The sequence below is a fragment of the Ovis canadensis genome, chromosome 26 (assembly GCF_042477335.2).
Source record: "Ovis canadensis isolate MfBH-ARS-UI-01 breed Bighorn chromosome 26, ARS-UI_OviCan_v2, whole genome shotgun sequence".
NCBI classification, from domain to species: domain Eukaryota; kingdom Metazoa; phylum Chordata; class Mammalia; order Artiodactyla; family Bovidae; genus Ovis; species Ovis canadensis.
In genome coordinates this window covers 16,819,732-16,833,341 of record NC_091270.1, presented here as the reverse complement: position 1 = coordinate 16,833,341, position 13,610 = coordinate 16,819,732, and the positions used below count along the sequence as shown (strand labels likewise).

Here is a 13,610-nt window from a genome sequence, read left to right as displayed (position 1 = left end):
AGACTCTTTTTTCCCCACTTGGCACTCTTGTCAAAAATTAGTTAGCCAAAGACTCTATGCTCAATGCAGTAGGCCTGGGTTCAATTCCTGGTCAGGGAACTAGATCCCACATGTCACATCTAAGAGTTTGAATGCCCCAACAAAGATCCCGTGGACTTCAACTAAGACCTCATGAGGCCAAATTAAAAGAAGAAAAAAAATCAGTTAGCCATAGTTGTTTGGGTTTATTTCTAGGCTTTCAATTCTATTCCACTGGTCTCTATGTCTGTCCTTGTGCCAGTATGACACTGTTTTAATCACTGTAGATTTATCATAAGTTTTGAAATTGGAGTAAGAGTCTTCTGACTTCATTAATTTTCAAGATTGTTTTAGCTATCCAGTGTCCCTCACAGTTATGTATGAATTTTAGGATCAGCTTGTCCATTTCTGGGGGAAAAAAGCAGTTGGAATTTTGATACAATTTTGTGTTGAATTTGCAGATGATTCTGGAGATTAATGCTCTCTTACCAATATTAAGTTGTTCAAATCATGAATTTAGTCTAGCTTCCCATTTCTGTCATTTTTAACTTCTTTAGACAATGCTTTGTAGTTTTCATTATAAGACAGGTACATCCATGCTTGGTATGTCCATGCATTCTCAGTTGTGTCCAAGTCTTTGTGACCTTAAAAAAAGTTTGTCCCAAAGTATTTTATTCTTTTTGATACTCTTATAAATGGAATTGTTTTCTTTTTGGATTATCTAGTGTATGTAAATACTAATAAACCCTTTGACCTTGGATTAGGTAATGGTTTCTTAAATATAGAAACACAGATTTTTTTATATTGACCTTATTAACACTAACAGTTTGTGTGTGTGTGGAGTTTTCAGGATTTTCTGTATATAAGATCTTATCCTCTGTGAGCAGGGATATTTCACTTTTCCCTATTCAGGTTGGATGCCTTTTCTTTCTTAACTATTGCCTTGTTTGGAACTTTGAGTGTAATGTTGAAGCAAAGTGGCATGAGTGTGAATTCTCATCTTTCCTGGTCTTAGGGGGAGCATTCAGGCCTTCTCAGTGGAGTGTGACATCAACCATGTGCTTTTCATGCTTTCTTTTTGTCATGTTGAAGTTCTCTCTATACTAATTTCTTGAGTATTTTTTAATCATGAAAGAACGGTGTATTTTTTTGAAGCACTATGTCTTGGGAATTCTGAAGGAAAAACACTGTATTTGCAGCTAGAAAAAGAGAAAACTTGACTGAAGACAAAACAACAAAATCACAATCAAATAGACAAAAATTGTGTGCAGGTCAAATAAAAGGACATTTGAGAATTCCCTTGAAGGCTTGATGCCTGTGGAGGCGGCAGCTTGCTGATAATCAGAGGTGTAGATGTGCCAAGGTCTCTTTAGTGTTGGAAGAATCAGCCTAATGAGGAAAGGGCCTTTGTCAGTCAGCCCTTGGGTGAGATTGAGAAAATGTTCCCTATACTGTTAAAAGACACAGCATGGTGATTCTGATAATTATTTGTTCACTTTTGGTTCAGTTCAGTTCAGTCGCTCAGGCGTGACCTACTCTTTGTTGACCCCATGGAGTGCAGCACGCCAAGCCTCCCTGTCCATCACCAACTCCCGGGGTTTACCCAAACTCATGCCCATTGAGTCAGTGATGCCATCCAACCATCTCATCCTCTGTCGTCCCCTTCTCCTCCCGCCTTCAGTCTTACCCAGCATCAGGGTCTTTTTAAATGAGTCAGCACTTCACATCAGGTAGCCAAAGTATTGGAGTTTCAGCTTCAACATCTGTCCTTCCAGTGAACACTCAGGATTGATCTCTTTTAGGATGGACTGGTTTGATCTCCTTGAAGTCCAAGGGACTCTCAGGAATCTTCTCCAATACCACAGTTCAAAAGCATCAATTCTTCGGTGCTCAGCTTGCTTTATAGTCCAACTCTCCCATCCATACATGACTACTGGAAAAACCATAGCCTTGACTAGATGGACCTTTGTTGGCAAAGTAATGTCTCTGCTTTTTAATATGCTATCTAGGTTGGTCATAACTTTTCCTCCAAGAGTAAGCGTCTTTTAATTTCATGGCTGCAATCACCATCTGCAGGAGCCCAAAGAAATAGTCTGCCACTGTTTCCACTGTTTCTCCATCTCTATTTCCCATGAAAGGATGGGACTGGATGCCATGATCTTAGTTTTCTGAATGTTGAGCTTTATGCCAGCTTTTTCACTCTCCTCTTTCACTTTTATCAAGAGGCTCTTTACTTATTCTTCACTTTCTGCCATAAGGGTGGTGTCATCTGCATATCTGGTATTATTGATATTTCTCCTGGCAATCTTGATTCCAGCTTGTGCTTCATCCAGCCCAGCGTTTCTCATGATGTACTCTGCATATAAGTTAAATAAGCAGGGTGACAATATACAGCCTTGACGTACTCTTTTTCCTACTTGGAACCAGTCTGTTGTTCCATGTCCAGTTCTAACTGTTGCTTAAAGAAAAGGACATGATCTGTAAATGGCCACAACTACCTGTGTGTGGGTTTTGGTGAATTTCTGTCACTCAAGAGTGCATATTGGACTCTATTTTTTTTGTTATTGCTTTTATTATTGTTTTTAACTTGCCAATTATATCTGCATATATTTTAAAGAGCCAAATAATCCCACAAGAGTTATAAAAAACATTGTCATTGTGCCCTGAGCCCGGCAACACAAGCACACAAGCTTTGAAGGCATCAGCCAAGCCAGGGGCAGTCTGATGGTGGTGTCCTGGCAGAGGGCACATGTGTGCTGGTGGTAGAGGGGGCCCGTGTGGACAAGCCCAGTGCAGAGGGGAGTCAGAGGTTAGGAATGAAAGCACACTCGAGTGGGTATCCTGCATATCAGACCCAGAGCCTGATCTGGTAAGAATGGTGAACCTCGATCAAAGCCAGTCAGCCACGGAGAAGAGTGCCTTTGAAGTCGCCTCTTCTGAAACCTTTCGGCCACACCAGTGTTTCTGGGAAGGCACTGGCCTCTGTGAGCAGCAACGGGGTGCTAACTTGCCCCTACCAGATTCCTGAGCCTCACCCTGTAGCCTAGTGTAGGGGCGAGGGGATACCTTGGCCCTGCTGTCCCCTGAGCACTCAGTGGTGAACATGACCCTGACCACCATCCTGACAGTAAGCATCTGCTACCAGAAGAGGCGAGAGAAGCCAGGCCTGGATGTTGTGCTCTGCTCTGAGCCACCGTAACTTACACACGAGCAGATTCCCATCCACCGCCCACAGGCCTGGCCTCAGGGCAGCGCATGGTCAGAGCAGGAGCCTCACAAAGAGTTCTGCCCTCCGTGTCCAGCATCTGTATCCTTCATCACAGGAGTCACCTCCTGCCTCCCTTCCTTGGCATTGCCCATATTTATCCTGATAATTTGGTGAGCAATAACGTTTCCAAGTTCTGTTTGATTTTCTTATTGAGAAAAATTTAGCCAATTAAAAGCTTCCAAAAATACTCTAAGAAAAATGATCAAGCGTTGATGTTGCCCAACAGGGGACAGTCTGCCTGGAAGCATGTCTCTTCTCTCCCCTCGATCCCAGCGGGAATGACTCAGTCGTTAATCAACCGGGCAGATAAGCCTAACGTAAGAACTACATTCTTGCACCGTAGCTTCATAAAAGTGAAATACACTGATGGCAGAAGCATTTGACAGTGTTACAAGGCGTTTACAATTTAAATGTCTTGAAACCACACATTCTTTTATATGTGCACTAGTGATTTCTCTCAGTCCTTGTCATTGTCATTTATAAAATATTCATTTTTCTTTGAAAGAGTAATTGGGATATCCCCTTGTGTTAGGTAAAGGTTACTTTGCCATATTTTGAGTGAAAATATGGAGATGGAAGTGCTGATCCTACCCTGAGAAGGTGTGGGGAGCAGCACTGATGCTGCTCTGGACCATGCAGACCAGCAGCCCACTTCCAGGAGTTTATTTAGTGGAACCATAAGGTCAGCTGTGCAAAGTTTTATATACCCTGGATGGTCATGGCAGCCACTTCTGATAGTGAAAATTTAGAGTCAATTTCTGTATGCAAAATTTAAGACAGTGGTTAAATTACAGTTAAATTTGCCAATACCATAGAACATCATGTAGCCATTAAGAGCATGTAGAGTTAAATGCATCTTAATATTTTATCATATTCACTTTTGAAAGATGTTATAATATATACACGTATAATGATTAAATATGTGTTCAGTTCAGTTCAGCCGCTCAGTCATGTCTGACTCTTTGCGACCCCATGAATCACAGCACGCCAGGCCTCCCTGCCCATCACCAGCTCCTGGAGTTCACCCAAACTCATATCGTGTGATCCTATTAAGTGTGTGTCTGTGTGGGTGTATGTGCAGACACATAGTACATACATGTTAGCATTTACAGAGAAAAAGTTCCAAAAGGTTAGGCACCACTGTTGAGATTGATATTATGATAATGAGGGTGTGTTATGTGGAGTCTTTTTGTTTTCTGCTTCTTGTTCATGAATTAATTATGTTTTTATATCATGTCATAAAACTCAGAAATTTATATAATAAGTAACTTAATGTAAATTTAAATAATCATAGCTTGTTCCTTTTTCCTGGCTGGTTGTATAGCTGAATGGCTGTTCTGGCAAATGCTCGGCTTACTAAAGTCGGCAGTTATGGCCGTGGCTTCCCATCTTCGGTGAGTTTGGCTGGAGAAGCCGCTCGGCACGTGGACATCTGACAGCATCCGTCTGTGCCTCTTCCTGCAGGTGGTGACACTCGGGTCCAGCCCATGCAGCGGCTCTATACCGTGGGCCTGCCTCCTAAGGGGTGGGTCCCCCCTCTGCTGGAGCCACCGAGCTGCTCAAGTTCAGAGAGCTCTTCCAACAGTGAGGACACAGGAGGTAAGGTAGCAGACAGCCCTAAGGGACTTCCAGGGTCGCAACCTCATGTGAACTTTAATGGGGGTGAGTGTCACATGGCCATGTGGCCTGCAGTCATTACAGACACTTGTGAAGATGTGTGACAGCACCAACTCAGGGTGGGAGGGGACTCAGGTTGGGGTGTGATCTCAGCCCCATTGTTAGCACATTACACATCAGGAGAAGTCTGGCGTTAATATGTCTAAACTTGAAAGTGCTTCTCTTGTTAAGTGAACTTTTTTTCTTTACTTTCCAATTTTTTTCAAAATTTCCAAGATTGTTATCAGTTTTGTAATCATGGAAATAACTTAGGTTGCATGTCTGGTAGAAAACTGAACAATGCTGTCAGATGTTTTATGAGTGAAGGAGGTGCACTGGGGGTGGTACGGAGGCTGCATGTCACATTCATGCCTTAAAAATTCTCTGTTTAATTTATTGCTTTAAAACTTAAGAGGAATTTGGAATTTTCAGATAAAATTTTCCCCAGAAGGTTTTTAACAAGTAATAAACTATCAAACTCTATACCATACGCCTTAATTAATTTGCATATTAAGCAAATATGATTTTCTACTAGATTGATCTTTCTGACTTCCTAAGAATCAGAAACCATAAAATCAAAAATGAGATAGTTAAGGAGTGATATATTTATCTTTTTAAGCCCTGTTGAAAATTTTTGGAATATAATTATTGGAAAAATAGATTGTTTCATTAGAAAATTAAGCTATGTCCTTATAAAGATAAATCGCTTTGGTGACATACTCGCTGTGTACCTTGGGTGTTTAATAACAAAGTGCGGACTTACCCTGGAGCTGCTACCACAGTGAGCTCCACCCCCGAGCCTCCCCAGGCGGGCCTGTGCATGGCACCCCAGCTGAGAGCCTTCCGGGTGCACTGCTAAGCTAGAGGGGTGTCCTTCTGGGAGATGAAAAGCTCCACAGTCTTGTTGCTGGCAATTTAAGCAGAGAGTGTGAGGACTGGAGTCAGAAGAGAAGAAAAGTCCAGTGGGACAGTGTCCACCATTTGTGTCCATTTGAATGCACAGCACCGTTAAGTCAGTTCAGTAGTTACTTCTAAAGAAGTTGAGGAGGAAGCGTCAGTGCAGGTCGTTGCCCCATATGTGCCCGCGGTGTCCTGCCTCCCCTGGCTCAGCCCGGGTACAGGCGGCAGGCCTGCTGGTGACCCCCAAGGCCAGCCCCCTCCTCGCCTCAGGCCTTGTCCAGACCCCTGGTTTGTCAGACCCTGTGCAGCCAGAGGCACATCCCTTCACTGTAGGCATTCATGTCCTGCCGTCCTAACAGTGCCTCAGCAGCTTTGCAAAGATCCTTTGTTCATCCTGCAAAAGAGGAGTCCCTGCCTGCCGCTGCCAGCAGGTGAAGTTCTGGGACCTCTACAGAGAGACATTACATGCACATGTTCTACACAGAAATAGGAACCTCAACTTTCTTATGAACTGAAAAACAGGCCAGCCTCTAGGAAAGAGGGCCTTTTCTTCTCTGTTACGCCAATCCTTTTTTTAAAGAAAAGTGTTTTTCTGGACTACAGAAACGCTTACTATAGAAAAGTCGAGCATTATAGAAAACACACAGGAAGTAAAACATTACCTAAGACCACCTGGGCAAGATCTCAATAAACATTTTTTCAAAATTCTCCCTGTACATGTTGTATGTGCACATGCAGCTTTTATAAAAGTACATATTATACGTCCTACGTTATAAACCATTTTCCACACTTGGTGTGTTATGGAGATTTTTTTTTCCATTTCATTGCATATAGATATATCATTTTTTTTTAAGTAGCTGAAATCTGTCTTATGTAAGCAACTTGTTTATAACTAGGCTCCCCTTTCCCACACTGAAAGACATCTAGAACTTTCCCTGGTGCTTGATAAGCCCTTGGCATATGAACACTGTCATCAGTGCGACAGTTTTGCTCTCTGCTGGGTGCTGGCACCCTGGTATCTGTTTTCAGGTCTGTGGTTTCAGTGACTGTGAGGTGCCTCCAGGTGTCTTTTCTACACTCTCCCACCGCCTGCTGTCTGGGCCGTTTCCCGGTTCCTCCTTCCTAGGCTCTTGTTTGCATCTTCCTCTGGAGATGTCTTCCTTTTCCAGATTTCCTACGAAATCTCCCTTGCTTTGGTTTTAATTCCTCTGCGGACATCTGTGGCGTGGTTTCTCCCGCTCAGGGTTCTCAACGCCCCCCTCTCTTACTTTCAGCAGCCTCCGCTATGCTGTTTGTGACAGGAGTGGCTCCTGGGCCATGCGGCTCTCGGTAGAGGGCCAGCGGGCTCTGGTGGACACGGAGCTCCTCGCCGGGCTCCTGTGGGCTCCTCCCATGACCTTCACCCTGCCTGCAGAAACAGCCCCTGGGTTCCTGCGCCCTGGGCTCCCGTCTGCTCCTGCCAGTCCTATTCTTGCTGGTCAGTCCTGCTGGGGCCCAGCTCTGCAGTGGTTGGTGTCTCATTTGCTGACCTCACAACACATCCTGTGTCCATCTGAGACGTGCCACGACTGCTGTCACCCTGTTCTGACCTGCCCCCTGTGCAGCCAGCAGGCAGCATCAGGTGCCACGGCCCTCTGCCCTCTGCCTGGTCACCCCAGCGTGGGGGCCTCTCCTTCAAAAGGTCCTTCCCCGCTTCCTCTCTTAGCCTTCTTGACCCCACACCCACCTCAGAAATGCAGGTGCCCCCCGACACACACCCACCTCAGAAATGCAGGTGCCCCCCTCTTGCCTTCCATCCAGTACATGATTATTTCTACAACTTTTTGCTCTCGCAGCCTCACCTCCAACTCTTGGGGGCTGGAGCCCCAACTTGCCAGGTGGCTGGGGATGTGGGAAGGGCCTGGCGTCTGCAGCCCCACTGCTGAATGTATGTGTGGCCTTCCTTGCTTCTCCAACCTGTTTCCTTGACTACCTGATGGTTTGCACTGGCAAACCCCACACTCGCCGTGCCAATCAGACTGGGTTTGTTGCAAAGCTTGTGCAAATGTGAGAACTGCCAGCTCTTAGTTCCCTAAGGCACTGGCGCCTGCTGGAGTTGAGTCTTCAGTCAATATTTGATGACCAAGTTGAATATTTATAAAAACAGCCAGTAAGGAAGCACCAGTCCTCTTTCCTCGTTCATAATTACAAGTGGTTTGACTGTATTGACATGGTTTTTGTGTTCAGATCAAGCTGCAGAGTCATTAAAATCAAGTCATTTTTATGGGAGGCTATTATGATTATTATTCTAATAGCAAGCTCCAATTGAAATAGTTATTAACTTCGTGGCTTTTGGAAGCATGAACTCACTGCACAATTCTAATGTGGATTCACTGTGAGTTAAACAACCATCCTTTAAATGTGTTTTGACAGATTTAGGCCGCAGTTCTGAGGCAGATCAGTTTTCAGATCTTATTGACTCTGTCTGGGCTGAAGAAATCTTGATGCATGCTTTCCAGAGCTTCCCAGGTGTGGAGCAGAGCAGGCACTCTGTTTGACTGAGAAAGTTTGACTTTTACCACATGCACGCAAAGGTGAGACAGAGTCCTAGGTGGGCTCTCAGTGTAGACTCTGATCTAGGGCTGCAGTCAGCACACACCATAGTCACTCATGGGCCCAGCAGTCACACTCAAGAGCTATTAGCAGGTTTCATTCTTGTCTGGAGCCCTTACGGAGAGGCCCAGGGCAGCAAAGCACCCTGCTGCTCTGGGGCTGCAGTTCTTGTCCAGGTGGGGGCCCCGCACTTGGTGTTCTGGGTGTCGTCTTGCCACCCTGGTTGCTGGGTGTGTGAGCTTGCGTCCCGCCTCTGTTTTTGCATGCTCCCCCGCAGCGGGTCTGTAGGGCCTGGGGCTTTCTGGGCTCACGGAGGTGCCGTCAGGCTGGCGTCCCAGAAGCACCTCCTTCCACCTCTGACATTCCTCCTGCTCCCCTCTTGCCCTGCCCGGGCATTCTTCAGAGCTGGCAGGGGGAGGGCTTTTCTCACCCTCTGTCACATTTTGCATTTCCCCTCTGTTTCTAGTTTGCAACCAGTTTCCCTGATGTAGTGATGTTAACACTGATTGAGTCCTTCATGCGGCTGCAGTCAATCAGTTGATACTTTGTCTAGAAGTCGTGTTTCTCTAGTGTTGACGTTTATGGGAGGGCTGGCCTGCAGGCTCCCCTTCCTGCGGAGTCCTCCTCCGGTTTTGAAATGAACACTGTGTTGTCCTCACAAAGCGCTGTCACTGTCACTGTTGCTATTCTCTGGAAATGTTTTGTGTGTGTGTGGCATTTGTTTCTTTGTTAAATGTTTCCCAGACGTTAGGTGATTCCACCTAGGCCTGTAGCTGGCTGTGGGCTTGCTCGCTGATGTATCTGCACAGAGCTGTTCACAGGGTTATCTTCCCGGTCCTTTAGAGTCCACAGGCAGGGTGTTAACACATGCCTTCACCGAGACTGTGTTTACCAGTCCGTCCTGTCTTGCGCTGTTTGTCTTTCTTCACCGTGTCAGTGCTGGCTGCTGCCTCTCTGTTGGATTTTCCTTTCCTCTTCCTCTCTTTTCTGCGCCTCTTATTGTTGTTTCTTCTACTTTCATCAGGTGTAAGTTGTGTTTTTCCAGCTTCTTGCTTATATCATTGATTTTTAGCCTTTTTTCTTTCCTGACATATTTAAGATCATAAATTTGCCTTTAAGCAGAATTTAGTGGCATCCCATATGTTTTCAGTTGTTATAATTTCACTAAGTTTAAAATATTCAATTTTCCTTATTATGAAAGCTGTATCTGCTCAATGTCTTACAGTTGGGAATCCGAAAAGTACAGTGAAGGAAATAACCTACAATCACAGCACCCAGAAACCACAGTTAACCCCCAGCATCTGAATCTTCACTGTCTTAGTATTGTATTAAGTTTTCCTCTTAAGAAGTGCACACCCACAGTTATATAAAAAAGTATGATACGCTTACATTTTACAGCCTTTTTTGCCACATCCTCCTCCTTGGATCCCTGTTTTATAGTCAGAGTAGCAGGCTGATGGCTCACCGTCTTCACAGGGCTGCATTCATGTTGCGCTCTCACTGCTTGGAGAGAGAAATGACTGGAGGATAATGTCGGCAAATGGCTCGGCTGGATGGGCCTGAAGAATGCAGATACTGGGGAGAAATAAGAGCAAGTCCCTGGATACCACTCTTAGTAGACAGAGAGGATGCCCCCAAGTGACTGCACACTGGTCCCCAGATGGCTTTACAGTGACATGATGGAGCATCCTATAGGTGATTATTTTCCAAATAAATAAAGGCAAGAATAGACCCTAATGAAGAGAAATCTGATGTTTCCCTTTTTTAACTGAACCTGGAGAATTAAAAAATTTTCATAAGCTACTGTCATTTTTCAAATATTAATATTTTACAAGACCAACTCAAGGGCCAGCTATTCGGAAGTTCTCATGAATCAGCTGTGCCCTGTTACACTAAGCAGGTCCCTAATGTCAGTTAACATCACCTTTCAAATGAAATAGGAAAGTGCTGTGCTTAGTCATCCACTGTGATTGAGGAGAGTGAGAAAATACAGCTTGTGTGGGACTACATGACTCTCATGTCATGACTTTCTGAGCAGTGATTTGGGCTTCATGCAAAGTTCCAGGCGGCAGCAGGTCTTCAGTTGTCACATACATCAAGAGAAAATCAAGGACCAGGGCCAGGGAGGACTCTTTGCCTGTCTCTAGCAGCAGTGCCTGATGTGGCGACCACTCCTGGCTGCAGGGCAGGGCCTCCATGTCACCGGGAGCGGCAGGGAGGTGTGTGGGCGCCTAGATGGATGTGGAGCCCAGAACAAGGGTGGCCATAGCCTCAGGGACCACAGGGGTGACCCGTGGGCTCTTGAGTCTCGAGCCCCTCATCGACCCCACGGCACCTTCCGTCTGGCATCAGTGGCAGATCAAGCCTCCAGAGTGGGACTTTGTGGGAGAGGGCTTTTCATTCCATGGGGTGACACAGTGTTTCAGAAGTTTCACCATGACCTGTGATGGGCCCAGGGATCACCCGTAAGAGCCTCTGAGTATGGGTGGCAGCACGGCTGTCCTTGGTCTGCTGGAGCAGAGTGGGTGTGTGCTGAGTGTGCACTGGGCATGCACTGCTACCAGGGTGCCAAGATAGGATGGCCAGGGCAGCACTGGCAGGGGGTGATTCCTCTCAGGCCCCATGTCCTTCCACAGGCCTTGCTGCCACACATCTACTCCAGACCTTCAACTTCTCTGAGAGCCTAGATCTCCCCTTCATTCAGGTGTGACCCATCGCTGACTGGGACGGTTTAGTCATCACTTTGCTTCTCATCCCCACATAAAAGTAACTCTTTAGAAGGTACTAAAGCACACTTAAAAAAGCATAAGAATTCATGGTTTTTTCCCCAAAACTAGGAGTGAAATTTTACTCTGGATAAAATTGCAACAGCTCTTAAACATCCTTAAAATCACCATATGTCATGACTGCAATAATGAATAAATACAGACACACACACACCTGTTTTGGAAGAACAAGTAGGTTGTTAATTTACTTAATGATAAATCCCAGGATCTTTGATAGTGTACTTGGTTTGAATAAAATTAATAATCACTGAAGTAAATGTCTTAAGTTCCTTTTCTACTAAATTTACAAAATCCTAATGGAAAATTTATTTAGCCTAGTGAGTTTGTTATGATTCCACTTTACAGAAAATTGTTGTATTTGAATTTTTGTTTTTATAGATCAGGATCTTCACGATCTGCCAAAGAGAAGAAGAATTAGAAAGCATAAATCAAAGAAAAAATTTAAAAATCCCAATAACACCCATGTAAAACCAGCAGAATCAGAAAAACAGCAGAGTCTTCTGCAAGAAAAATTGCAACCACGGCACACAGATGGCCCCACAATAAGCAAAAATAAAAAAAGGAAACTCAAAAAGAAACAGCAAATGCAAAGGAAGAAAGCAGCTGGCTCACAAACAGGAGCCTCTAGCGTGCACTTCATGTACCAGCCTGAAGAGACCAGCAGTGAGCAGGAGGATGTGCTAGCGACTGATGGAGAGAATGCTGGGGGTGCCATGGCGGGCGGGGCTGCGGGCGCTGTGGAGGAGCAGGTCCTGCCCCTTGAGGAGGGAGGAGTCCCGGACGCTGAGGAGGAAGAGGTGAAAAGTACCAATGAAAAGGCAGATGGTATCCTGAACTTTTTGAAGTCAACACAAGAAATTTATTTTTATGATGGTATGTTTTTTCCTGTTGTTCTGTTGAATAATGGCATCCACTCAGTTGGAAAAAATGAGCAAATTTAAAATGTTTAAAATACAAAATACATTAAAATATTCAGTATTCAAAATAAGTTGTTAGTTTTGAGGCAAAAATGCAAATATTTAAATTCATCCCAGCAAAGATCTCAGCTCACCCCCTGCTTGAGGCTTACCAGGGTTAATAGCCAGCCCATTAGCGGTGTGGGTCCAGATGAAGGTGGTCTCCTCATCCTCATTTCTCTGAATATGTTGGTATTCTCAGCTGTATGTCTGCAGAGAATATAAATCCAGGTTGGACTGATGAACTCTTGCTCTTTTTCATCAGCTGGTAGAGTCATGAAGGAAGTGTACACATTGATTTGCTCCCCAATGTATGACTCAGTGATTTGAGATTTTCCTGTGTTCAGGATACTTGAGCACTATTTGTACTGATTTAGGAGATGAAATTTATTCTGGAGTTGGTTCTGATGGGTGATGATTCCTTACCTTTAGATAGAGTCTGACAGCAGCCCTAAGGATCAGGAGACAAGAGCAGAGTGCTGAGTTACCTTTCACCTCCCCTGGTTCTGATCTGTTCCTCGTAGATTCTGGCAATCCAGTGGTTTAGTGCGTCCAGACTGTAGCACAAACGAGATGAGAAATGCTGACTATATAATAACTGGAGGGGTAAAGAATGGACTTAAACAATGATGCAAAAAAACTGTGCTTAGTGGATCCATTTTAACCAAGAAGATTAACCCTTTCTCTCTTTGCTTGTTTACCCACACTTTGTATTGACAATAAGTTGAAAACATCCTTAGCAGATATCCACATGACACTAATAGGAGGAGGAGGCAGATACACTGCAGAACAGAAATAGGATTCAGAGAGATTTCAGTAGATGATCTCTGCCTGAGAGAGTAGCTTCTGGCAGACGACCCTCCTGCCAAGGAGTCTAATGTGTAAGGTGAACTTGGGGTTTTGGGAGCTGCTGAGGAGGCCAAGGGCAGGTCCCAGAGAAGGCGCAGCACAGGCCAGGGGAGCCAGACACCTGCTGCCCTCCTCCCTCCAGGTGCTTGCCTTCCACCCCTCGGGTGTTTGTCCTCTGCCCCTCAGGTGTTTGCCCATCCAGACAGGCTCGAGTGAGGGTCCAGGGGAAGGGCCAGTGCAACCCTGGGGAGCAGGGTGTCTAGCAGAGCCCTGGGGCTGCTCAGGTCTGGGAAGGAAGGTGGAGGGCCCAGAGTTGGCAGCTCTGTGACAAAGGAAGGTCAAAGATCAGAAGCAGAGCCACACTGGTCCCCTTTAAAGTCGTGGCTCAGCCCTGAACTGTGGGATGGGAGGAGGGCAGCCTTTGGTGTCTTGGGGACCAAGCAGGCAGGGCTAAACTGACCCTCCTGCACAGCATGCTGGCCACACGCTCAGGTGCAGCTGGACTTCTGCTGGCCATACATGCAACCCCCTGCTGTCAGCTCTGTCCATGGCTCCTTCCCTGTCTGCCAAGCAGAGGCAAGGAGA

General features: G+C 45.5%; 1 protein-coding gene across 3 annotated transcripts in view; it reads left to right on the top strand.

Moving 5' to 3' along the window:
• Nucleotides 1-13,610, top strand: part of ERICH1 (glutamate rich 1) — a 45,250-nt gene that overhangs the window by 15,442 nt on the left and 16,198 nt on the right. For all 3 annotated transcript variants that reach the window (XM_069573379.1, XM_069573377.1, XM_069573378.1), the window contains exons 3-4: nucleotides 4,751-4,885; nucleotides 11,599-12,093. In XM_069573379.1, the coding sequence (XP_069429480.1) occupies nucleotides 4,751-4,885; nucleotides 11,599-12,093 (630 nt within the window). The remainder of the gene's footprint in view (nucleotides 1-4,750; nucleotides 4,886-11,598; nucleotides 12,094-13,610) is intronic.